At 47.4% G+C, this 25,253-nt stretch overlaps 5 protein-coding genes across 7 annotated transcripts; all 5 read left to right on the forward strand.

Moving 5' to 3' along the window:
• The first annotated feature begins 1,477 nt into the window (after positions 1-1,477).
• On the forward strand, positions 1,478-7,625 carry LOC100840171 (protein SDA1 homolog). The gene is made up of 15 exons (XM_003579294.4): positions 1,478-1,967; positions 2,808-2,984; positions 3,100-3,224; positions 3,299-3,434; positions 3,543-3,692; positions 3,843-3,896; positions 4,981-5,076; positions 5,185-5,244; positions 5,342-5,416; positions 5,501-5,554; positions 5,784-5,885; positions 5,970-6,629; positions 6,812-6,940; positions 7,018-7,125; positions 7,266-7,625. Exons 1-15 carry the CDS (start codon positions 1,560-1,562, stop codon positions 7,413-7,415), a joined length of 2,484 nt encoding a protein of 827 aa, XP_003579342.2. The 5' UTR covers positions 1,478-1,559; the 3' UTR covers positions 7,416-7,625.
• Positions 7,626-7,854: 229 nt separating this feature from the next.
• LOC100834459 (anthocyanidin reductase ((2S)-flavan-3-ol-forming)) lies at positions 7,855-9,709 on the forward strand. Its single transcript, XM_003580564.4, has 6 exons — positions 7,855-8,112; positions 8,242-8,408; positions 8,486-8,686; positions 8,756-8,915; positions 9,014-9,233; positions 9,314-9,709. Exons 1-6 carry the CDS (start codon positions 7,974-7,976, stop codon positions 9,459-9,461), a joined length of 1,035 nt encoding a protein of 344 aa, XP_003580612.1. The 5' UTR covers positions 7,855-7,973; the 3' UTR covers positions 9,462-9,709.
• A 780-nt stretch (positions 9,710-10,489) lies between these two features.
• On the forward strand, positions 10,490-14,809 carry LOC104585438 (F-box protein SKIP8). Of its 2 annotated transcripts, XM_010242168.3 has the most exons (4): positions 10,512-10,864; positions 12,402-12,598; positions 13,871-14,134; positions 14,458-14,809. In XM_010242168.3, exons 1-3 carry the CDS (start codon positions 10,655-10,657, stop codon positions 14,130-14,132), a joined length of 669 nt encoding a protein of 222 aa, XP_010240470.1. In that variant the 5' UTR covers positions 10,512-10,654; the 3' UTR covers positions 14,133-14,134; positions 14,458-14,809. The 2 variants fall into 2 exon arrangements, with proteins under 2 accessions (XP_024311189.1, XP_010240470.1); XM_024455421.1 differs by lacking the exon at positions 14,458-14,809 and having other exon boundaries at positions 10,490-10,864; positions 13,871-14,396.
• Positions 14,810-15,403: 594 nt separating this feature from the next.
• On the forward strand, positions 15,404-17,420 carry LOC100834762 (anthocyanidin reductase ((2S)-flavan-3-ol-forming)). Of its 2 annotated transcripts, none has more exons than XM_014895832.2 (6): positions 15,404-15,771; positions 15,898-16,064; positions 16,168-16,368; positions 16,455-16,614; positions 16,726-16,949; positions 17,023-17,420. In XM_014895832.2, the coding sequence occupies exons 1-6, from the start codon at positions 15,627-15,629 to the stop codon at positions 17,110-17,112; spliced, it is 987 nt and encodes a 328-aa protein (XP_014751318.1). In that variant the 5' UTR covers positions 15,404-15,626; the 3' UTR covers positions 17,113-17,420. The 2 variants fall into 2 exon arrangements, with proteins under 2 accessions (XP_014751318.1, XP_003580613.1); XM_003580565.4 differs by having other exon boundaries at positions 15,409-15,771; positions 16,726-16,942; positions 17,023-17,365.
• Positions 17,421-18,449: 1,029 nt separating this feature from the next.
• On the forward strand, positions 18,450-21,274 carry LOC100835070 (anthocyanidin reductase ((2S)-flavan-3-ol-forming)). The gene is made up of 6 exons (XM_003580566.4): positions 18,450-19,278; positions 19,533-19,699; positions 20,043-20,246; positions 20,338-20,497; positions 20,642-20,858; positions 20,960-21,274. The coding sequence occupies exons 1-6, from the start codon at positions 19,155-19,157 to the stop codon at positions 21,105-21,107; spliced, it is 1,020 nt and encodes a 339-aa protein (XP_003580614.1). The 5' UTR covers positions 18,450-19,154; the 3' UTR covers positions 21,108-21,274.
• Positions 21,275-25,253: the final 3,979 nt, after the last annotated feature.

The raw sequence follows: 25,253 nt of genomic DNA on the forward strand, positions 1-25,253 counted from the left end.
CCTGGCTGCACGTTTTGCCCGCGCCGAGCGCTTCCCACCACCGCCAGATCCAGCCGGAGTGGGCCTCCTCCTCCCCCGCGGCTTGCCGGCGCCGACCTCCTCCACCGCGGCCTGCTCTCTCTCTCCCGAGCGTCGCCTACCGCCTCCTCCTCATCCCATGGGCGCTGCCAACCGCCGCCTCCTCTCACGGCCGCGGTAGGCATCTCGTTCTCCTCCTCTCCTTCACTGTGAGGGGCTGAAATTGGTGTTTTTTTTATAATTTTGTGTTCAAATCGGATATGAATAGATGAATTAGGAAAATATGTGTTGAAATTGAATGAATAGATGTTGAATTGAACGATTTGTGTTGAAATTGTGTCGAATTTGGGTTGATATTGGGTCAATTTTGGTTTAAGATATGAGATGTGAATGAAATAGGGACTGTGATTTAGAGGCTCTTGCTGGAAACAATTGCAATTTTTGGGTCCCTACTTATGAGGCCTGACCCCTATTTGCAAATTTAGAGGCCCTGTTTGAGGGCCGTTGCTCGACATTCTCTTACGTAGGCTCGCATGGATCCACCAAAGCTGAACGCGAGCGGCCATGCATGTACGGTGTGAGCCCGCCCACCCGAGGTTCTGGGCTTCTATATCTCGACACGATCGATAACGGGGCATTAATCGCACGTCACGCATCTCGCATGCATGTATGTCGGGGCCCACTGCAGGGTCTGAAATGGATGCGCTCGATTCGAAAATGCCCCCCCGATCTGTGATTCAAAACTCAAAAATCAGCGGCATTATTTCTTTTTGAACAACCCTCTACGGCTGACAGAGTTTGAGATAGTTACAGTACGTGTTTCCGCTTAAACAAAGATGAAAATGAGTCTCGTAATTTGCACCCGTAGGAGCATCGAGATGATGTAAAAAATAAATTAAGCCTCGAGATTGAGACAATGGTTGACATAGCCGATCGTGTTTTAGTAAGCTCGTCCGACCAAAGAAGTCGTTTAGATTTATTTTATTTTTTCTTTAATGCGTCCCCTTCGACTGCGCTTCTGTATAACGACGGTGATCTACATAAGTCACCAGTCTGTTTCAGCTCTCATGCTTAAGACGACGAGACGTATAAGTGACCCATGCTCAAGTGAATTGCCGTCAAGGACATATATGCGGAAGCTCTACACTTAGTCACTTGCACGCGCGTAGATACACTCAAAATGATTGTTTCAGCAATGATTCTTGATATGCAGTGCGGGGAGAAGAGGATTGTCACTGACATTAGAACTGATCCAGAACTAACAAGAGCTTCTTTTTTTTTGTTCACATGGCTTTGATACGTATTTGCGCCTTCCTGAGTTGAAGGCGGTATTTATGGCCCGCACAAGGCGGATTGCAGAAATCGGCCCTGAACTGAAGCTCGGCGGCCCACGCTCCAACGGCTCCGACTACCCGTCCACAAAGTATTTATTCGAGCGAGAAAAAAAGAGGAAAATTTCTTCGCACCCGACCGGCCTACTAGGGTTTTAGCCGCTCGCATCCCCGGCGGCGCAGCACAGCAGAGCCAAATTTCCCGCGGCGATGCGTCAGCACGCGCCGGCGTACACGCCGGAGGCGGCCTCCGCGTCCGCCACTGGCGGCGCGGGGGAGCGGCAGAGCCTCCCGGCGCTGCAGGCGAAGATGAAGCGCGACCCGGAGGGCTACGAGACGGAGCTCCGCCAGCTCCAGCGCCACTTCGAGTCTTCGGTGTTCCTCTTCAAGCAACAGGCGGCCCTGTCCACCGCGTCCTCGTCCGGCGGCGGAGGGGAGGTGGCCAAGGAGCTCGGCGACCTCGCGCTGTTCCTCGCCCACGTCGCGCCCTTCTACCCGAACGACCTAGCTGATTTGCCTGATCAGATTGGGGGTCTGCTTGACACCAATGCGCGCGCGCTGCCGTCGGGGCTCCGGGTGCACCTCGTGCAGGCGCTGATACTGCTAGTCAATCGGAAGGTGAGCCTGTTTAATTCATTATTATTTTTTGCGTTCAGACAAAGTTTTGTTTGATTTTGGTCGGATCGAACAGGTACTGAGCTCATGCTATGAGTTTTTGTTCAAATTGATTGGTGTGTGTGGGATCTATTTGTTGCAGTTAATGACACGTGAGATGATTTTTGCAAGTGAAGCATACAATTTTCTGTTCCAAACGTGTTGTGTGTACTTGTTTCTCTTATAGTTTTACCACACAGAAGATATGCATCTTTCGGTTGGATTTGTCGAAGGATAACAGAAAATTAGGCTGATGAGCTTCACATTGTTCTTGACTTCATTCATAGTGTTGTTACTTTAACCTGAATTGCACGAGTATTCTTCCTAGAGGATCTTGGTTCTGTGTTTGTTTTTCGAATGTGGTGTTCTGGCGTTCATATTAGGATATTTGAACTGCAACATGAATTTGTGATGAGCCTAGCTCCTGCCTGCTATTTCTATATTTTATGAGACCCTGGTTGCAGTGAAGGTTCTAGAGGTGTTTTGTTTTTGTTTGACCATGGAGGACTAGTGCAAATCACATCACTAGAGTTTTGAGCTTTGATTAAACAACTTTTGGTAGACTTTCAAGGTGCCAAATGCTGGTTCATCGTGTTAGGTATCCTTGTCCGACATGCAGTGGGAGTGGATGTTACAAACTTACAATATCATCATGAAGAACCAATTTTTCTGGAAGATGGTTTTTAACTGAGTGATAAGTTTCTTGTTTCCTTTTGCCTTGTTCCACATTGAACGGATCCTCTTTCAGACTTCATTTTTGCAGCTTGATACCATTGTAATCTTATGCCGTTATTTAATGCTTAGATTGTTGATCTGGAAGACACGGTGGAGTTATTTATGGAGCTTCAAGTCATTGGAGATCGAGCTGTAAAAAAACTTGCATTTTCACATATTGTACACAGTATCAGAAGGATGAATCAGAAGCACAAGAATGAAGCCAAGAACCGTAAACTGCAAAACATCCTTTTTACAATAGTACAGGTTTGCAACATATAACACTTGTTTTGATTAGTATTATTAGGTTTAACATAGTGGCAGGTAAGTATATATTTGACTCCTTTCCCCACCTCTTCTTACTCTGTGTCCTGTTTCTCAGGAAAACGAAGAGTCGAGAGCAAAGAGGGCTTTTACTATCCTATGTGATCTTCACCGTCGAAGGGTCTGGTTTGATGAGCGCACAGCAAATGCTATATGCAATGCTTGTTTCCATCCTTCTTTGAGGTACATGCTGCAAGAAAGTACTAGGGGTTTGCTCTTGGTTGTTATTCATTTAAACCATTATGTTCTACATGCAGGATTATGACAGCTGCTATTTCATTCCTCCTCGGGTATGAAAATGCTGAGCAAGAGGATGATAGTGATGCATCAAGCAGTGAAGACGAAGCAAGTCAAAACCCAAATATTATTCTTAGTAAAGAGGATGTTTACAAGGTGATTTGGATGTTTCTGCATCGGATCTCTATTGATAGTATTTTAGGTATTATGGTTTTCATTTGTCTCTTCTGATGCTTGTGCCTTTTGTTGGTATTGTCTTCTCAGGCTAATAACAAGGGTACTGCTGCTAGTAAGAAAAAGAAGAAAGCTAAATTGCAGCGAGTAGTTCGTAGTCTGAAAAGGCAACAGCGTAAATCCACTGAAGAGTCTGGCTCTAATTACTATTCGCCCCTTACGTATTTAAAGGATACCCAGGTAAACTAACGTCATAATAACGCAAGCTGTTATCACCTTAGAAAAAAGAAATTATCACCTTAAAATGAGATGCCACATCTACTGCTTGCTGTTGAAGAGATACCTTCTGTTATGCACTTATGCTGAAACTCCTTTTGGGTCCTCTTACAGGGTTTTGCTGAGAAGCTCTTCTCTCGACTACAAAATTGCCATGAGCGTTTTGAGGTTGGCCACATTCTTCCTATATTAGTGCTTGCATCTATTTTTTTTAAAGTTCCATTTCTAATCTCAAAGATAACATCACTTATTGCCTTTTGCTAACACTCTAAGTGGGACCGTATCCAGTACTCACTCTGTGTCATAATACATGTTGTTTTGGACATTGACACGATCTCGAAGGTTGTACCGTGATCATCATTCTTTTATGGAAATATGTTTATTCAAATACCAATAAGTAGACATTATGGAAGTATACTTCAGGATGAGCCTAGTATTATCAAGTTGGCATTATAGATGTTGGTACTCCATACGTTTATTTTATATAAGGCGTATAAGATTAGACACGAAATATTAACGCAATCTGCGCAGGTTGGGTGTTACGCTCTCCCGCATCACAACTACCACACATACGTTTGCGAAGTATGCGCTGCATGCAATTGCAAAGCTAGCTTCTCTCTTCACGAAAGGAAATAGCGGCCTGATTTTCTTCTCCACGCATGCAACCTTACGTGGGCTGCGATACTTCTCCTGGCATGCAGCGGTGGCCGATGGGCTCGCGTGGACTGGCCGCACGACCGCGCCCTACATTTCGACAAATCAAGAGGATAGTTTATACGCCTTGTATTAAAAACGGAGGGAGTACTTTTTAATTGATGATCAAACCTTAAAATGTTCGGCTTGATGCATATTCAAAGTTACAGCTATGGGAGTACAGATACCCTCAGTAAGGACTTAAAATCTCATTAGTAGGATCAGATTTATATGGTTTACATACAGCATGTTGGGTGGCTCAGCTCACTAGGTGGTAAAAGGGAAGTCTGCATGGGTGTAGTTTTGAAGTATTGAAACGGTTTTCTGAAAACAAAAATTGGTTGCTGTATATGGCTAGTGTGAACTAGACTTAATCCAATGGTTAAGATTGTTAGTTTTCAGTCTTCTATTATCTTTTCGGCTTGTTCTGACTCGCTCGCCACCATAACCTTTTCCATCTTTCGTATGCAATTGTATGCTCCTCTGTAGCCTCAGTTTCTGTCACCCCTTGAGTAAACATCAACCATTCAAGATTAAAGAAAAATCATTGTGCATGCAGGTAAGGATGATGATGTTAAAGGTCATAGCAAGGACTATTGGGCTGCATCACTTGGTTTTGTTGAACTTCTATCCATATCTTCAAAGATATGTTCAAGTATGTTATTGAACTTAGAATACGTCTGTCTTGCATCATACCTTTGAGAAATGGCTAGTTTAATTTATATAACGACGGTCATAATTTGTTTACCCTTATGCAATGCAGCCTCATCAACGAGATGTAACAACACTACTTGCAGCAGCAGTTCAGGCTTGCCATGAGATGGTAGCGCACTCTAATTTCTCCCTGTATTTTGTAACTAATATGATGTTGCTTCTCTGCCTTTCTCGAAATATAACGAAATTAATTTGTTTTATTGCAGGTGCCTCCTGATGCTGTTGAACCTCTGTTCAAGCAGATAGTAAATCAATTCGTGCATGATCGTTCCCGTCCTGAGGTTTGCATGACGCTTATTCATTACTTACAATGTATGTTTTCCTCACTAACCTGAGCATATGTCTAACTACTTGAATCCTCTTAGGCTATTGCTGTTGGACTGAATGTCGTGAGAGAGATCTGCATGCGAATCCCTCTGGTACTTAAGTTGGTCTTCTGTGATTTCACAATTTCTGTACTCTTACTTGTAGTGCGACCTTAGATGCACTGAACTTTAGTCATTATGCTGTCCATGGTGTGCACAGTTGCCATGTACCCTTGAAACACCTTGGGTCCTTGGGTATTCTATGGATTCTAGAGTGCCCAATAAATTAATCCCGGCCTCTGTATTTATCTATCTTCCCTTGATTCTTGTGTTAAACCTGCAGATGATGAATGAGGATCTACTCCAAGACCTTGTTTTATATAAGAAGTCCCATGAGAAAGCTGTTTCTATTGCCGCTCGCTCACTTATCACATTATTCAGAGAGGTTAGCTCTTTTCTTGCAGATTCAATCTATGTTTTGCCTTTTAAAAATTTCACTTAGCTTAACATTCTTTTGTTTTGAATTCAGATCTGTCCTTCATTGTTGGTCAAGAAAGATCGTGGACGTCCTATTGATCCAAAGGCTCGGCCAAAGGCATTTGGAGAAACCACTATTTCTAGTGATGTGCCTGGTGCTGAGTTGCTAGATGAAGACATTTCATCGGAAGGGGAAGGTTCTGATGATGAGTCTGATGCTTTTGGTTCGGATGATGAAAAAGTGTTGCCATCTGCCAATGATACCCAACAAAGTTTGGAGGGTTCATCAGACAAAGCTGACATCGATGAAGACAATAGAGAGGAAGAGGAAGTATCTGGGGAACAAGATGATACAGAGGAAGTAGATGAGGATGATAGTGATGACGATATTGATGAACTAGAAGATGACTTGGATACGGATGGTGATACTGATGTATCTGATGACGATGATGAGGAGGAGCTCAACGATGATTCAGAGAATGAAGGCTCAGACCAGGTTGAAGACAGTGATGAGGAGGATAAGTCTAAAGACAGCAATTCTAAGGTGCAGAAGAGGAAGTTAAGCGATTATGCTGGACAACTTGATGCTGCAGATGCAAGCCTTCGAGCTCTGAAGAGGTTAGCAGCTGGAGCCAAGAAGGCTGAAACTTCGACAGATGAAGCTGGTAGAATTTTCTCCGATGAAGATTTTAAGCGCATCAAAGTGCTCAAGGTATGTGAATTTAAGATAGTTTAAACGTTTAGTACTCAGTTTCTCTTATACATTGTGATTCACCCAAACTTATCTGTGTCAACTGTTCAAGCTGTGAATTTCGATAAGAGAACTTATTTATGTCCAAAAGTAAAATTGCTCTTAAACGAACATTTTACTGAAAGCGATTCTTTGAGTTTCAGGCCAAGAAAGAAGCGAAGTTGGCTTTGGTTCAACACGGACTAAGCAAGGGCGACACAAGATCAGTAACCTTCAAAATTCCTTCTTCTGATCAGCTTAGCATGAAGCGAGTTGATCCATCACAGCTCGAGGTGCTCTCTCTCTCTCTCTCTCTCTCTCTCTCCACACACACATTTACACACATGATCTATATGAACTATTTATGCAGGCTCACATAAAAAGAAAGATGTCGAAAGAACAGAGATTAGAGTTAGTGAAAGCTGGAAGAGAGGATAGAGGAAAATACCAAGCAAGAGCATCTATTAAAAAGAAGAAGGTAACCGCTGATCTTATTTCCTTATTTTACCCTTGGCTACACGACATTCTTGAGAAAATGTGATCTCGTGCCATCCTAGTATAAGCCGTCTTCCTTTTGGCTTTTATTCGCCTGATTATTTGCCTTTTGTTGGCTCTTAGACCGGTGGTTCGAGCAATAAGCAGAAACAGCACAGCAAGAGGATGCCTCTTGCAGCAAGTAGAGCAAAGGCGGCACGTTCTCGCCAAGAGAAGAAAACTAAAGCAAAGCATTCAGCAAAGCAATTTAGGGGGCGTAAAGCATGGAAATAGGCTTTCGTACTTGCTTTTTCTTTGCAATTCGTGTGGCCAAGTGGCCGAAATTTTTGACTCTTGCAATGAAATTACATCAGATGTATTTCCACATGATATGTAGTTCTCGCTTCTCTAGCTCTCATCGTTTCTTTTGGAAAGAATGTAACCTATGTTTTCAATTTTCATATCAATGCAATATATTATTATGACAGGTTTTCAGTGTCAGTATATATTACTCCAGGATCCAACCTTTGCATCGCATTGAACAAAATGTTCACTTCTAACTTCTGCTCATTGTTCGAGTCTTTGGGCCAACTGTACGTATGATAAGTACACTGTACATAATTTCAGTGGACGCAAGTCTCGACCCAATCTATTGAACTGAATCCATATGCTCGAGGGGAATCAGTACAAATACGAAGTTGGCTATGCAAGACGCTATCGTTCGTGGAGTAGGTAAAGTTGCTCGAAGTGGTACTGATGTCGAACCTGACAGCGGCGAGCAAGCGCACACAACTACTCAAGCGCCACTACACCGACGCTTGAGCTGCCAGGAGAGGCAGGCCGGCAGGCAACATGGCGGCGGCAGCGGCGGCGGATGATGCGAGGAGGAAGACGGCGTGCGTCACCGGCGGGAACGGGTACATCGCCTCGGCGCTCGTCAAGATGCTGCTGGAGAATGGGTACGCCGTGAAGACGACGGTCAGGAACCCCGGTGAGATTTATTCTTGGTCTCCCTTCAGCTCGCTTGTCGTTGCGGCCGCGTCTCTGATCTTCCGCGAGCTTTGCTTTACTTTGTGATCCCAACAAGATAAGGCGCGCTAAAAAAGAACTTGGATCTCAGATGACATGGAGAAGAACTCGCATCTCAAGGACTTGCAGGCGCTCGGCCCCTTGGAGGTCCTCCGGGCCGACCTGGACGAGGAAGGCAGCTTCGACGAGGCGGTCGCCGGCTGTGACTACGCCTTCCTCGTCGCCGCTCCGGTGAACCTCAATGCAGAGAACCCCGAGGTATAAACAAAAGTAATTAAAACAACAACCCTTTTATATATATCAGAATGACACAAACTCTGTTCTTTTTTGAACAGAAAGAATTGATCGAGCCGGCTGTCCGAGGAACCCTGAACGTGATGAGGTCGTGCGTGAGAGCAGGGACGGTGAAGCGCGTGGTCCTGACATCGTCGGCGGCGGCCGTCTCCAGCCGGCCGCTGCCAGGCCACGGCCATGTCCTGGACGAGGAGTCCTGGTCCGACGTCGAGTTCCTCAGGGCCAGCAAGTCCGGTGCCTGGGTGGGTAATCATTCCGGCCCTGATGTGTTAAAAAGCAACGGGATCCAATGCTGCCGTCGTTAACTGCAGGCGTACCCCGTTTCGAAGGTGCTCCTGGAGAAGGCGGCGTGCGAGTTCGCGAAGGAGAACGGCGTCAGCCTGGTCACTATATGCCCCGTCGTCACGGTGGGCGCGGCGCCGGCGATCAAGGCCACCACCAGCGTCCCCGCCGTCCTCTCCCTGCTCTCCGGTATATAATCCCCGCTCTGGGGGGCGCCTTACTAACGAGACGACTAGCTCACCCAGACGCAGCAAGAAATGAACAATTCTGAACTGTTTGTACTCCAGGCGACAAGGCCATGGCCGGCATCCTGGAGGTGACCGAGAGGGCGTCAGGCTCGATCCCGATGGTCCACGTCGCCGACCTCTGCCGCGCCGAGATCTTCCTCGCCGAGAAGGAATCCTCCGCGTCAGGGCGGTACATCTGCGGCAGCCTCAACACCAACGCCGCCGAGCTCTGCCGCTTCCTGGCGGCCAAGTACCCGCAGTACAACGTCAAGGCCGACTGGTACGAACGTTAACTCACCTGAAAATAAAGGCCCGACGATCCCTGAATGAAAGGCTGATCGTTTTAGGTTTGTTTTTCAGGGCCAGTGGTCTGCCGGAGAAGCCGAGGGCCTGCATCTCGTCGGCGAAGCTCGTCGGGGAAGGGTTCCAGTTCGGGTACAAGACCTTGGACGAGATCTACGACGACGTCGTCGACTACGGGAGGGCCCTGGGAATCCTGCCGTATTAGTAGTACGCTGGGCGGCCTAATTTGGGTATCAGGACGAAATTGTTGACGCGGTTGTAAAATAAGCCAACGTACCTAAATATGCTGAAATGTGAGCGTTCAGCTAAGGTCTTTGCGACAGCTAAGCACTTTTGCTGTAAAAAATAGTCTAAAAATACTTGGGAGTGGTAAAGCTTATTGTTGAATTCTCTGTTTATGATTATGAACCTGCAAAAAGAAAAGTAAAACTCTGTTATGCTTGTTGAGATAAAGAAGAACCTCTATACGACATCGTGCGCAAGCTTCTCGGATTAGTGATAATTCTCCCCATAGAGACAGCGGGTTTTGAAAGAGTATTTTCTTCGATGAATTATGTCAAGGGTTGCACTAAAATCCGATCAGTATTTAGAAAAGGAGAGAGTATTTATTAAGAAACAAACAAATGGGGAACCAATACTCCATGATTGCTTGGTTGTTTTTCTTGAACAAGTATCTTCGTGCGATAAGTAATTAAGGATTGAAAATTTTCTTCTTATTGCTGCTACCTAAGTAATTCTTAGAGACATTCTCCTTCTGGAATTTTCTTACTGTATTATTATTTGTGTGATCTACTCAAAAACAACGTTGTGACGAGAAAATGAATCGTACCTATGTGAAACCCTACCTTAATACCCGCAAAAAAAAACCCTACCTTAATTTTTTATCATTATTGCGTGTCGGGTCTTCACGCCGCCGGGTCAGGCACGAAACAAAATTGAACCGGGCTTTTTCCCACGAAAGGCACGTGGGCCGGCCCGACAGGGCACGGACTGGTTTCGGGCCGATCCATGCCAGGTCGTGCCGGGCGAAGTTGGTGCCCAGCCCGGCCCGATGGCCACAAGTAGAGTAACTCAGCAAAAAAAAAAATCTCCATCTCGCTGCCGAGTGCGGAGCGCCCCAGTCCCCTCGCTCGTCTTCCTCCTGCCGCCGCCCATCCCTCCCCCCATCCTGCTGGCGAGCGCCCCCTCCCCCCCCCCCCCCCCCCCCCCACGAAACCTAGCTCGTCTTCCTCCTCGTGCGAGCGCCGCAGGTTGATCCCCCCTTCGATTCTCTCGCCCCCGACTGTTTCTCCTCCCATCGCCGCACGAACGGCAAAAATCAAGGTAGGGCCACTGCCCTACCTTGCCCTACTGGGTCCTCCACCCGTGGGGCCTGCGGCTGCCAGCGCCAACGGCGAGATGGCCGTCGGCGGGGAGACGAAGAAGGCGCCCACGGCAGCACCGACGCCAACGACGGGCGCCTCCATGATGGAACAACTCGTGCCCGAGATCACCACCCACGCGCTCAGCTACCTCGACTGTCTCAGCCTCTGCCGCCTCTCCATGACAAACTCAGCTATGCGTCGCGCTGCCAACGACGACGGACCTTGGAAAGAGCTCTATCGCAAGGTGCTGTGCCAACCCTGCCTTCCCCTCTTAGATTTTTCTTGATTAAGTTGCTGTCAGATTGTAAATATAGCTTTGCTTCCTGCTGTGTGTGCCATCCGCATATTTAGGCTGTTGCTTTGGTTGCAATGATTCATCTGTGCTGCTTTACACTGCTCTCGCATTATGCCATTTCGTATACTATACTGCTCAATCATATCAATGCTGGTTGGTTAGCATAGAGGGACTAAATTGCATGGGAAGTTAAGTGATTCGTGTCGTGCAGACACTATTTATTGCTACACGCTTAGCCATAGATCGGGGTGGTGATGGGTAGTATTTCTTAATGAAGTTTTAAGATTAATGATTTCCTCACTACTTGATGGTGATATATCTTCCACAAGACCATAGTTACCTGATTTGGTACAATGGGCCTCAAACGTCGACCCAGATCGATCGACTCAAGCCGGGGTTCGAGAACATCTGATAGGTCAGGATTCGGGCTCTGATTCATCCAGCAAAGGAACAAAATTGAAGGCAGCAGCGTATAGCACCAAAGTCGAACGAAGTGTGTGCTTTACCTGCTTCTGCGGAAACGGCAACTGTGGCAAAGGCGCAGTGGCTGGCGCGTTGCAGTCGTGCATGGCCAAAGGATAGCTTCCTGTCCTTATTTGTGCTTTCATGGCCAAAGGCGCAGTGGCTGGCTGCAGCTATGATCTAACACTGCACCTGCAAACAAAGACGGAAGCACACGGCGGCAAGGACATGGAGACCGGGCAGCTCCTCATCCGTGGTCTGCAGGGGGGCAGAGATGCGCTGCAGCCCTGAACCATGGGTTCTTCACAGATCGAGCTTGGTTCTCAGGAGGGAGTTGAGGCATTTTATGGTCAAGGCGAGGAGACTTGAAGAGGGAGGATGGGTTCTGGTGGAGAAGACGAGGATACATGAAGATAAGTGAGAGATGGGATTTTCTGAGTCCTCTGCTGCAGCTTTTTAGTGCAAAAATAGCTGTATTTAATACTTATTGCCAAACAATTATTTATTGAACTTGCAGCCTATTAATATCAACCAGCTCACGTATAACGTTTAAGGTCTTCTGCCACAGTTTTCTAGGTGTTACTATAAGTATACGTGCTAGTGTGTTTCTTTCGAATCGTAAACTGCGGGTTCTTTCGAATCGTAAGTTTTCTAGGTGTTACTATAAGACACGATAGAAAGATTTCAGATTGCTTTACTTTCTATACTTCCCTTTCTTCTTTGCAAGCAGTCAATTTTTTTGTATCGCAGTATGCGTGTTGGTTTGAGAACTTCTACGCTCTATTTACATATTTGGTATTTCATAGCAGCGCCCCTTGGATTTACAACTTTTCTGTGGCACTTAATAATATGTATTATCTAATCCAAACAGCTAATATGGTTTGCATTCCTCATGTTTTTTCGTTGGGAGTATGCGAGGTTATATATTTAATTGTTAAGATAACTTGTCCTTGAGTTGTGATATAGAACAAATTTAATTTTGTGTGTTAGTCATGCTATATATAAATCAATTTCTTCCTTGTAGGATTTTACAACTGAGCAGGATAATATAACTCCCCCTAACGGATGGAAGGCATACTATGCAGCTACAAAGGCCATCATTAATGTGAATGCCGAGTTCTATAATATCATCAGGGAGGGGTCGTTGCCAGCAATGAGTCAGTTCTGGCTTAATGCAGATTATGTGAAGTGCATCCATGGTACCGGAGAACTTTTTACAGGGTATGTCTTGAACTTCACTCTGATTTAGCTATGGCTAAAAAAGTATGACCTGTATGTCATGTACTGTTTGAAAAGGTACAAATGCGGTCCAGTTTGTTCCATTTTGGAAAGTCTAAATAGATTGAGAAAGTTTAAATTAGTTGCGCAGCTACATCGACATATCATTAAGTTACAGCAGATGATTTAGGTTTCTTTTATCAACTTGAATATCAGCAACACTTTGGAAAAGAGTCTACTGTGTTTATTACTAATATATAGTGTAGTGAATCATTTTGTGCAGCTGTTATATGTTGTCAGTGTCAAGTTACTCATCTCCAACATCCATTTCCTTGGATTTCCCCCTCTTTTCATCACGGTCATGTTGGTATCGCCTCATATTTGCAAACTTAGTAAGTCTGATTCAGCAAGTATACGTATAGATACACAATGGAACATCTAGGTTCCTCGTAAGGGTTTTCCCCCCTTCCAGATTCATGTTATTCTTTTTTTCCTTATAAAAAATAGTTTGCTTGCTCTATATTTATTTCCTTTTCCCTTGGACTATCTGCTACGAATCAGGATTTTGCAACTCAGCTATTCATGTTTGAGAAGGAATAGTAATTACTTTTTAGTTATTCATGCATTTGTGTTCTCACCTCATTTTTCGCAGTGTAATTTGGTAGGTGGTTGTTATTAAACTCTACATGCCAATGAATATTTTGGTCACCATACTGGTCAATTATTTTGTTCCATCTTGTGCTTAAAATTGCCATCTGTTCCATTAATGTATAGTAATAGGAGATTATCAAATCGAGTTCTGTATTTGGAATCCTTGGAGGCCTGGGCAGTGTCGAGATCGGTTACATCTTGTAGTAGGCTGTTCTTAACAATCTGTTGGTATCTATGGGTTCATTAACTAGTGGTTTTATGCGTCAGTGCGTAGAAATTAATACATTTCTTGATCTGTGTGGAATTTGAACCGTGTCAAATGCAGTATCGTACGATTTCTGATGTTGCTTGGAAGCATTCCAGTGTACCTATACCTAGGACAAAGTTAGTCTAATAGTCTATGCACTCCAGTTTTAAGTGAAAAACAGTGTTGAGGTCTGTTCTTCAATAGTTCAATGTAATTATTTCCATTTAAATTCTTTTGCTACTGTACCTTTTTTTGTTGTTGCATAAGCCTTCTGCCCCGCCCTCAGCTGGAAGACTTTTCTTATCAATTGTTTGAGTAGGCATTATCTGCTGGTCTTCTAGTGGTGCCATGGTACTATTTAACTCCTTGTTTGACAGATACAATGCAGTGATGGAGAGCTGGGGTTTGCTATTCAACTGGGGCCAAGCTGGAGGCCAGGGCACCGATTTTCAGCTAAGGGATGTCAGAGTCCGTGTGCTTGCTGACGTGGCCTGGGTTAACATGAAGATGCATGTTAATGTTGACCCAGGGCTATTCCATGTGACCAATATATATGAGTTCGGTAACGGCAGGTGGTATATGGTTCATCACCATAGATCACGCATGGCTGATGCTGCGCCACATAATATGTTTGGCTGAAGGTGAGAACAATGATCCGTGGGAAACTTCATGTCTGATTTTAATGTCGTAGTGCTTCCTTCTGCGGTTTAGACTGGTGACAGATACCGAATGTGTTTGTGGAGAGCTTTTCTTGCCAAGTTTTCTCCGTTCATTCATCCTGATGAATCGCCTGTTTGTTTATATTATCGCCACCAGTTTTGTATAAATGTGTCTAGGAGTTGAATTCTTGAATGGAAGGGTCTGATCTCCTGTGTGAGGCTGTCAGATTTATCTTGTGCGACATGATTTTTTTTTCTCTAGTGTTGTTTATAGCTGTTGCGATGAAGCTATTGTTCTTACGCAGGACTCCGCGTTTAATTGCCGATGAAAGAAAAAGGGAACCCGGTGAAGCAGGCCGGAGGCCCGGAACAAGACGACTCCGCGAGAAATTGATAGAGACAAGTGGATTAGCTTGGGTCATCTTCAATGTCGCCCCGCGGCAATCAGTAGGGAAACGAATGGGATCGATCGATTTCATCACAAAACCTAATGTGAGAAGCGGATGGTTCAGAGTCCTAATTAACACGTCTGAATGTTTTCCGAACGACGGTCATTTTTTAGAAACTTCTCCGAACCATGGTTGTGTATACGCCGATAAACACGTTGAAGTTTTGTTTGTAGCAAAAAAAGAAGAAAAAGCGCATGTTCAAGTTTTCCACCCTGGTAAAAAAAAGACTGTACGCCTTGACCATCCGGGCAGACAAACCACCCAATCAACGATTGTACGTGGGCCCTATTTCTTCTCCCCGCACCATTTTCCCTCACCATGTCCACGTCACGGCGTCACCTCCCTTATCTCCATGACTCCATCCTATTCAACATCTTCGCAAATCTCTCTCTATCCGTAATTCTGTATACACACGAGGCACACGTTCCCGATTTTAATCCCACAGACCAGCCACCAGGATATGCACGAGGCAATCATCATTCCTGTGGTAGGTAGAGGTTCTCTTTCTTCAGAAGTGGACCGGACGAGTATAGTAGCACGGGTAATGTAATAACGTCAAACGTGTAGTGATATCGACTTGTTGCGGGGCAAGCAGCAGGTGAAAGGAGAAGAGACCCCGACGGCCGGACCATTCGTCGTGGAGTGCTCGATCACAAGTTGTTGTAGTAGATCAATTTGAGCCCCCACAACGCGGAACATGATATGGACGTGCCTGGCCGCACGCACGCATGTGGAACAGTGAAAGCAGCTCGCCAACGTACAGTCCCGACGAATGATTATGATTAACCACGGGACTTACCGGATGGTCCTGTTCGGATAGCAGCTGTCACGACATGTTTCTTCCATATATACTGCAGGTGTTAGGATAAGAGAACCATAGACGACGCAGACAGTCAGTCAACACAGCCACAATAAGCACCAGGTGCTTGCCAGGAGAAGTATAGTTTTAGATCGAAGGAGAAGTATAGTTTTAGATCGAAGGAGAAGTATAGTAGCTGGTGATCGACCGGCCGGCGGTGATAGTTATGGCGTCGGCGGCAGCGCCTGCAGCGGGTGATGCGAGGAGGAAGACGGCGTGTGTCACGGGAGGGAGCGGGTACATCGCGTCGGAGCTCATCAAGATGCTGCTTCAGAACGGATACGCCGTGAAGACCACGGTCAGGCACCCAGGTCAGATATATATCCTCGATCTTGATTCAGTTCAACGTGATCAATTAATAGCCGTAAAGCTTCAGTTTCTATGGTTCGATGATCTTGATTTGGATCTCTGAGAGATGTGTCCGTGCACGCAAGCAGAGGACACGGAGAAGAACGCGCACCTCAAGGTTCTGCAGGAGCTGGGCCCGCTGGAGGTGTTCCGCGCCGACCTGGACGAGGAAGGCAGCTTCGACGACGCCGTCGCCGGCTGCGACTACGCCTTCCTCGTCGCCGCTCCCGTGGCACTCATGCCACAAAACCCCGAAGTAAACAGCACAACGACCAAACAAACTCGATCCAGTTCTACAGCACTCTCGTGTCGCGTTTGCATGTTTTGATTTTGGTTACTTTGGTGCATGAAAATGTCAGAAAGAAGTGATCGAGCCGGCGGTGCGAGGAACAGTGAACGTGCTGAGGTCGTGCGCGAAAGCGGGGACGATGAAGCGCGTGGTGCTGACGTCGTCGACGGCGGCCGTTTCTAGCCGGCCGCTGGAGGGCGACGGGCACGTCCTGGGCGAGGAGTCCTGGTCCGACGTCGACTGGCTCCGGGCCAACAAGATCGGCACCTGGGTGCGTACACGTTAACTGGACTGGATATATGGATAGAACACAATGGATTACTGCAATTTGCGTTCGTTGGATGCGCTTAACTGCAGGCGTACCCAGCGTCGAAGGTGCTGGCGGAGAAGGCGGCGAACGAGTTCGCGGAGGCCAACGGGCTCAGCGTGGTGACGCTGCTACCCGTCGTCGCCGTCGGCGCCGCCCCGGCCACTGAGCTGCACACCAGCGTCCCCGAGGTCCTCTCCTTGCTCTCCGGTAATACTCCTAGATCCCATCCAACATTCTATAATATTTGGCCTGAAAGTGAAAATGAACCAAGTGCTGATATTCTTACACGGATGGGTAATTAATTTGATTTGAGTTCAGGGGACGACGCGATGGTGGACAACCTGGAGCTGATCGAGAAGGCGTCGGGGGGGATCCCGCTGGTGCACGTGGACGACGTCTGCCGCGCCGAGATCTTCCTCGCCGAGAACCAGGCCTCGTCCGGCCGGTACGTCTGCTGCAGCCTCAACACCACGGCCATCGAGCTCGCGCGCTTCCTCGCCGCCAAGTACCCGCAGTACAAGATCAAGACCGACCGGTACTACGTGCGTTGAGTTGATTCTACTGACGATGAATTTAGCTCTTGATTATTGCTGTCTGATTTGATTTAATTTGCAGCATTGGTCATCTCCCGGAGAAGCCGAGGGTGCGCATCTCGTCGGGGAAGCTGGCCGACGAAGGGTTCGAGTACAGGTACAAGAACCTTGACGAGATCTACGACGACGTCGTCGTCTACGGCAGGGCGCTGGGAATCCTTCCCTACTGATCTATCATGGCGGATTGCCGGGCGGGGCCGGCATCTCCCTAGCTCCCTCCGTCATGGCTTGCAGAATAAAACTCGCTCTCCTGAAGCACAAATATGCTTGAACTGTTTGCCTGTTCGTGTGTTTTGCTATTTTGTAGACGTTTTCTCCGGTACCCATTACTCCAGGAAGTCTAGATGGAGTATTAGAAGAGGGCATAATAGACTTTTCACATTAAAAGAGAAAAGAAAAAGGAAAATCAGATTTCTCCTACATAGTCCGTCCCGATCCGCCGCCTCCGCCGAAGCGCCGGCGCCGCCCTCTGCAGCGTGCCGCCGCCGATGTCCTCGCCCTCCTCCAGCGCGCCACCGCTGTCCTCTCCCTCCAGCCCACGCCGCCGACCTCGGTGCCCTCGTTGCAGCGTGCCGCCGCCGCCGCTCTCCACCCAACCACGATGGAGAAGTTCAGGGCGTCGTTCGGCGCCGTCCATCTCGGAGAGCTTCTTCAGGTTCTTGCTCTTAATTGCTCGCAAACAGCTAGCAAAACAGGAGGCAGGAGATGGCTTCTTCTTGCTGAGCTTTTTGGCCGACAGCAACAGGAGATGGCTCGGGTCCAGAAACTGCAGTGATGCACCAGGTTCGGGCGTTCGGCCTTTCCCTCGCATTCGCCGGGCAGGCGCCCATCAGCGTGGCCGTCGGTGCCGCACGCGGGCACCTGCTCGCGGTGGCCGCGGCCTCGAACGCGACGAGGGAAGGCCGCAGCACTAGATGCGGCGGCAGAGGGAGATCGGAAGGCGTCCTGCAGCGGCGCAGGGAGCTCGCAAGGCGGTCAGCGGCGGACGGGGAGAGAAGGGGAACGGGAAAAAGGAGAGACGAGAACTGAGGACGGTTTTACCCCTGTTCGGCGATACTCCGTCCGGTTACTCCACACGTCTGAATTAGAGTAACAAAGAGTAGCAAACTCGTCCGAACCATTAGATCAAAACAAATGAACGCTCCTAATTAATTTCAGGGTAAAGTAGAGGAGCTCATTTTATAAGGCCACAGGAGAATTACTACTGCTGTTGTGCAAGGTCGACAAGTTTTCAGTCGCTAGTAAGAAGAACAGTTCGTGTGAGAACGATGGTTTGCTGAAAAAAATTGTTGTGTTTGTTTAGAGACCAGATGTCGACATGTTTGGGAGGAAGTTGTCACGTTCCTAGTAGTAGCTAGCTTGGACCACTGCAGGGGCCCTCTTGAGATTTCAACGGCACCGAGGCGAATTTTGAATGTTGAGCCTCGTACGTCGTAACTCTGTTCTGGCAGAGTAAAACAAAAAATGCTTCTACATTTGTATTGTACGGCACCAAAATTATTATCCAAATTTAAATGTAAATGGTAAATGTTTTTGAAATTTCAGTGGAGCGTTCTCCCACCGATACATAATAAGTGTGTCGGGTTTAATACAATTCTACTAATTTTATACTAAATCTAAGACACTTGTTATGATCTGAGAAAATACCTTTTTTTATCAGTAGCAAAGCGTGCAGATTTTGCCAGCATGTACAATCCTCGACTTAAATTCCAAATCTACTACTCCCTTCGACCCATATTACTAGTCAAAATATTACATGTATCCGGATGTTTTTTAAACATATATTCATATTTCAGTAAAATTGAGACAAATAATATGGGTAGGAGGGAGTAGCGACAAATCATTACCGGCTACTTCATCATTTTCTAAAGTAGCAGTAATGCGGGTCACTTTCAGCTCCTAAACAAAATCCTCCGTTGTTCAGATTATAGTAGAGCTGGCACACTTTTTACCTCAAACTTTTTCTTTTCCTGTCAACTTGCATTTTTAAATCGAGGGGATATGGTTGTACTTAGATAGTTAGATGCAGAGAGTGACAAGACAACAAGACCAGAGGGTCCTCACCTCTGTGCGTCAAGTCAGGTCAGGTGGGTGGACGAAGGGTCATTCCAATTTTTGAGGGAGAGGAACAGAGGAGCAGCCGATCGGCCGGCGATGTCGGCGGGTGTGGGGAGGAAGACGGCGTGCGTCACCGGAGGAAGCGGCTACATCGCTTCGGCGCTCGTCAAGACGCTGCTCCAGAAGGGGTACGCCGTCAAGACGACGGTCAGAGATCCTGGTACTTGTCCTAGTTTCTATGCTTTTCAGCGATCTTCCTTTCATAGTTTGAGGTGATCAAAATCTTGGGATTTATTCATACTCGACTGGATAAGTCAAGCTATTCTAGCTCGTGCCTTCTGATTTCTCTGGCAAATTCAGTCAGCAAAGCATAATTAGCTTAATCCTGTTGTGAAAAAAAAGGCGTTCCTTCCGTATGCTGAAAAATCGCTGCAAATTGGTACCACGATCCAATTTGTTTCTTTGCGTACGTAGATGACATGGAGAAGAACTCGCATCTGAAGGACTTGCAATCGCTCGGCCCCTTGGAGATCATCCGCGCACAACTGGACGAGGAAGGCAGCTTCGACGATGCGGTTTCCGGGTGCGACTACGCCTTCCTGGTCGCCGCTCCGATGAACCTCGGGTCAGGGGATCCTGAGGTAAACAACACCAAACTTCGTTTCCGTTCAGGAATCAGGAGTAAGTTCTTCCGTCATCTGACGGTACGGTGATCTAGTTAGTCCGTTAGTTAGTGGCCGTTCGGGAAGCAATTTTATCACGTTGTGAGTGACACGCAGCCTCCGACAGTAGGCGCCAGTAACAGTTCTCAGCTGTAGAGAAGACTAGTTCTGATCCAGTTCACCCTACTATTGGCAAAGCATTTCAGCGTTCATTTGGCAACACCCAGATTATATGCCAGTTTATTCATTTCCTCTTCTGGGAGGAGTACCATGTTGTACTGTAACTTTAATTGTTGTGCTTTGGTGTTGGATTGTACGGCAGAGGGATCTGATCGAGGCCGCTGTGCAAGGGACCCTGAACGTGATGAGGTCGTGCGCGAAAGCAGGGACGGTGAAGCGGGTGATCCTGACGTCGTCGGACGCCGGTGTGTCGAGGCGGCCGCTGCAGGGCGCCGCCGGGCACGTGCTGGACGAGGCGTCCTGGTCCGACGTCGCCTACCTCAGAGCCCACAAGCCACCCACCTGGGTACATCCACTTAAATTCCTTTTGTGAAAGTAAAGTAATACACGAGGGAGACCACCATGGATTGAAGCTGGCATCGCTGCTTGTTCTTCAGGCTTACGCGGTGTCGAAGGTGTTGTTGGAGAAGGCGGCGAGCGAGTTCGCGGAGGAGAACGGCATCGGCCTCGTCACCGTGCTGCCGGTGTTCACCCTGGGCGCCGCGCCGGTCTCCAAGGCCAGGACCAGCGTCCCCGTCACGCTCTCCTTGTTGTCCGGTGTGATTCAATTTTCTCCTGAGATCTCTATCCCTCTCTGTTATTCTACAGCTCGATCGACACTTACTGAAAAGATGCAGCATATTAACATGCATGTTCTTCTGAACTTTGTTGTTACTTACTGTCTACTGTGTATTTCTTCAGGCGACGAGGCGCAGCTGGACATCCTGAAAGGCCTGCAGTCGGTGACGGGGTCCGTGTCGATCAGCCACGTGGACGACCTGTGCCGCGCCCAGGTGTTCTTGGCGGAGAACGAGTCCTCTTCCGGAAGGTACATCTGCTGCAGCCACAACACCACGCTGCTGCAGCTCGCCCGTCTCCTGGCGGACAGGTACCCGCAGTACGGCGTGAAATCCGACCGGTAGGCCGAGCTCAATTCCTCTGTATCCACACGCATGTACTGTAAACACACTTTCTTTCTGTGAGCGGCGACACTGACTGTACGTGCGTGTGTTTATGCAGGTTTGATGGGTTCCCCGAGGAGCCTAGAGTGTGCCTCTCGTCCGCGAAGCTCGTCGGGGAAGGGTTCGAGTTCAAGTATGAGAGGCTGGAGGAGATATTCGACGATCTTGTGGAGTACGGCAGGGTCACGGGGATTCTGCCTCACTGATCCGATGCTCGTCACTTTTGTTTGTTGAGTCAATGACGACGTACTCTGTCCGTCCGTCTGATATCAAGTTTTTTATTACATGCAGTTAGACGTTTTTTAAACATATATACATTCATACGAGATCCGTTTAGTTTCCGAAATATACTGAGACGTATAAAATTGCACTCCGTAGTAGAGCTCTTCTGTGACACCCTGAATTGAGTACAGGCCGCTCATTCTTAAGGGTCCAACGGCCCATCTCGTAGTATACTGCTGGAACCAAATGAGCAGTATACGTGCACTGCTGGATCGCGTAAAGCGGTATAAGGGTAATTCGGGGACATCATAAAAGTTAGCCCATTCCTGCATGGGCCGCACGGCCCACTGCCCACATGTTGGGTTGCCGTCCTATTTGGTTTCCCTTCCTCCTCTCCCACACAGCCGCCGGCCGCCGGCGAGGTGTTCCCGGTCGTCACCGCGGTCCAGGCACCCGCTGAGCCAGCCACGACATCCAAACCCGCTGGTTCTGGCTACCACCGAGGACACTGGGTCTGTGGTGGGAGCACCGGCACCGCCGGCCGGGCGTCCAACTGAATATCCCGGCCGTGCATCAGGTTTCTGGCAGCCGCTATGAACCCTACCTCTTCTTCTTCCTGCTCCCGCCTCAGGTCTACGGAAGCCGTCGTGCGTGGCGGCTAGGGCTGCTGTACCTATTCCTCTGGTCGTCATTGTGATTTGGTTGAGAAGTAAGCACATAATCAAAGGCAATTTCTGCTGCAGTGCATGATTAACGCAGGCCAAGTCGAAGAGGGCTCGGGCCAAACGAGCGGCTTGCCGGCAGGGTAAACGACGGCCAGGGCGACGAGCGTGGAGGAGCTCGCGTGGAGAAACAGGATCACCTGAACGCTGATGAATAGACCAAATGGGCTGAAGCCCATCATGATTCATGATACAATTTACGATCCAAGAAGAAAAAGAGTTAACTGTTAATTCTTTTAAATGAAAATTCCTATTTTGTCCTTAACAAATGAACGGTTCAGATTTATATACTGCTCTTCCTTTTTAAGCAGCATAGGGCTACGGTAAAAATCCTCCCGTACTATTATTTCCAAAAGGCTGGAAGGCTGGCGCACCGAGGAATTCCGAGTCCGAGCGAGGGAGCCTCCCTTAAAAAGGAAAATCGGTTCCCCTAAAAAAGAAAAAGAAAAATCGGTTCCACTCCGACTCCGAGCTCTCTTGTGCCTTCTACCGGACCAAAACTGGGTCGGGGTTCCGCCTTTATAAGGTCGGGACGACACCGGCAAACCCCTCCCCAATCTCAATCGAAAAGCTAGGTTTCCAAACCTCGTCCGAATCGAGCGGCTCTGTTCGGTGAGACGCGAGAGATCAGATCAACAACCAATGGCCGGTGAGCAGGATTCGCGCCTCCAGCGGCGCACCACCAGGAGCATGACGGCGAAAGCAGCGGCGGCCGGTGAGGAGCGTCTGAGGTCGTGCCGGCATGGCCGGATTGGGAAGCAGGCGGAAAGGAAGGCGAAGAAGGCGGCAGCGGCAGGCGATGCGAAGGAGGCGAGCGCCATCAAAACCGAGGAGGCGCCGGCGCCGGCGCCGGGGAAGAAGATGACGCGGCTTCCGCAGGCGGAGGTCAATTGGATCCTTGCCCGGGCGAACGACGGGGATGCTGGCTTGCTGAGGCCTCCGTCGGAGGAGGACGAAGCGGCACTCGCGTTCATCGAGATTCGGGAGGAATTCTTCAAGTTCCAGGCCTGGGTCCGCAGCGAGTACGAGAAGCGTGGCTATGTCGAGGTCGATGAGGACTACCTCGCTGACACGGCCCAGATCCAGGGATGGATCGAGGAAGCAAGGGAGGCGGCATTCAGAGACATCGATTTTTCAGACAGCGACGACGACCTGAAGCACCTTTGCATGATGGCGTGTACCTGAGTCTATATGTTATTGATCTTTGCACGTCTGTATTTTGTGCGATGATCGATCAACGACCTTTGTTGCACACTGATGAATGGTACTAGTAGGATTTATAATGTTGCAAATAATTCAAGTGATGTACTCCATCCGTCCAACAAAAGATATCTCAAGTTTGTCAAAATTTGGATATATAGAAATATCTCAAGTCGTTGTATTGCTGATAATTTCCTTTATGGCATGGAGCTAGTTCATGGCAAAGCATCACACATCACCATAAATAGAAAATAATCACCGCAAGACATGCATGATGCAAATAGAAAAAAATTTAACGCATTGCACTCGTACTAGTAGCCGTACCATGTGAGCCTCGACCCAATTAAACAGGGTACAGCATCACACATCACCATAAATAGAAGATAATCACCCTAAGCCATGCACGATGCAAATATGTACATAAGCAAACACGTATACTTGGTCTATATATATCAGCTGCAAGCTACTTCCTCTGATACTAAATTCTTGACTCAAATTTGTCCAAATATGGATGTATCTATTCTTAAAAAGCTCTTAGATACATGTAATATTTCGACAACAATTTAGGATCGGAGGGAGTACCATTGATATTCATGTCAACATATATGTATGTAAGATATTCAGGAGAGCTTTATTCAAAGTGAGAAGATGATACATGAAGTTACATAACGCGATTCACCCCACCAGTGATTGTGAGGTGGTACACTTGTAACCTATAGCTTGGACACGGACATGAGCTTCGTTAGGGACTAACGATCATTAACCTCAGGTCACGACTTTGTTGTTTCCGGTTACGATGTGGTTGCTCCCGGATACGGTATTGTGGCTCCCGGATACGGTATTATGGTCTCCGGATACGGTATTGTGGTGCCCGGATATGATATTGTGGTTCCCGGATGCGGTATTGTGGCTCCCGGTTACAGCATTGTTGTTGCCAGTTACAACATGGCGTCGGCGGAGGGCCCAGGCGGGGTCGGGGGAGTTGGGGCGACGGCTTCCATGGCCGGCGGCGGCCGAGAAGGAAGGAGACGGAGAGGGCGGGAGAAGAGGACTGAAATGGCGCGCATCGGGAGAGGAAGAAACCGGGCGGTTGGTTTTTGGGGCATGCCTTATCCAGTGCCCCAAATATACATCACTTGGGTTGAAATTTTAGGGCATACCCTAAAATTACTGGCCACAAGATACCTATAGATCATCAGTTGGAGAGTCTTTTTTTGCTGCCCATACCCTAAAAAACAGTTTTTTGGGCACAAGCCCTATGTTACATCATCTATCTGTTGGAGATGCTCTAACCTCGCTGCCCAGTGACTGGATACTGTTACGTGTTTTTTTTTATCGGGAGATACTGTTATGTGTTGGTACGGAGTATAAAGCTGAAACCAAAGCTAAAAATACTTAAACTTAAACGGATGCTCTAAATTTATTGAGTGATATCAGATCAAATCATCGAAAACTTATGATTTTGCTGCTGCTGGTGCCTCAGAGAAATCAAAACCATCAGCATTCGGTGCGAGTGAGTTCATCCACTTTCCAGGTCTTCCAATATTTTAGCCCACAAGTTGGCTCTAAATTTGCTGTTGGTATCGGCAATAACCAGCCTTTTTGTCTGTTAATTTCATAGAGTTTGTAATTGATTTAGTGTCAGCCAATTTGCACCGTCCATCTACTTAATGGTATACCAACGTTCCATTAAAAAAAATGTGATGATGCCTCCGAGAGGATCACAAAGCACAACTGACCAAACAAGGCAGAAGCACTTCATCAGGTGACAAACATATGAAATGTTACACGTGATAGAGATCAAAGGTACAACTCTCTCCTTTCATCTTCAGAGAGGCCTGACATACTAATTGGTTATTTACATTCAAAAAATAATGTGTATTCTCTTCTTGCTCTGTTAACATAAATCAGATTATTTGTTTACCAGAAAACTGACGCAATGGTTGGGTCAGCATTGCCAATTGGATACCAAAAGACAATACATTTTGAACATCAAAACATGGGCTCAGATATGAAGATATTGCAAAGAATTGCATTACACTGAAAATAGTTTTCCAGATTGAAAAAATAGACCCCTTTTAGTACAAATCATATGAAGCCTACTATACAGAAGCTAAAAGGAAAAAAAGAATATGTCACAAAACCAATCCGCTCTTCATTGTTAAGCAGAAAGTTGCTACAAGCAGAAATACAAGGTATGATTCATCG

Source organism: Brachypodium distachyon, chromosome 5, assembly GCF_000005505.3.
Source record: "Brachypodium distachyon strain Bd21 chromosome 5, Brachypodium_distachyon_v3.0, whole genome shotgun sequence".
NCBI classification, from domain to species: domain Eukaryota; kingdom Viridiplantae; phylum Streptophyta; class Magnoliopsida; order Poales; family Poaceae; genus Brachypodium; species Brachypodium distachyon.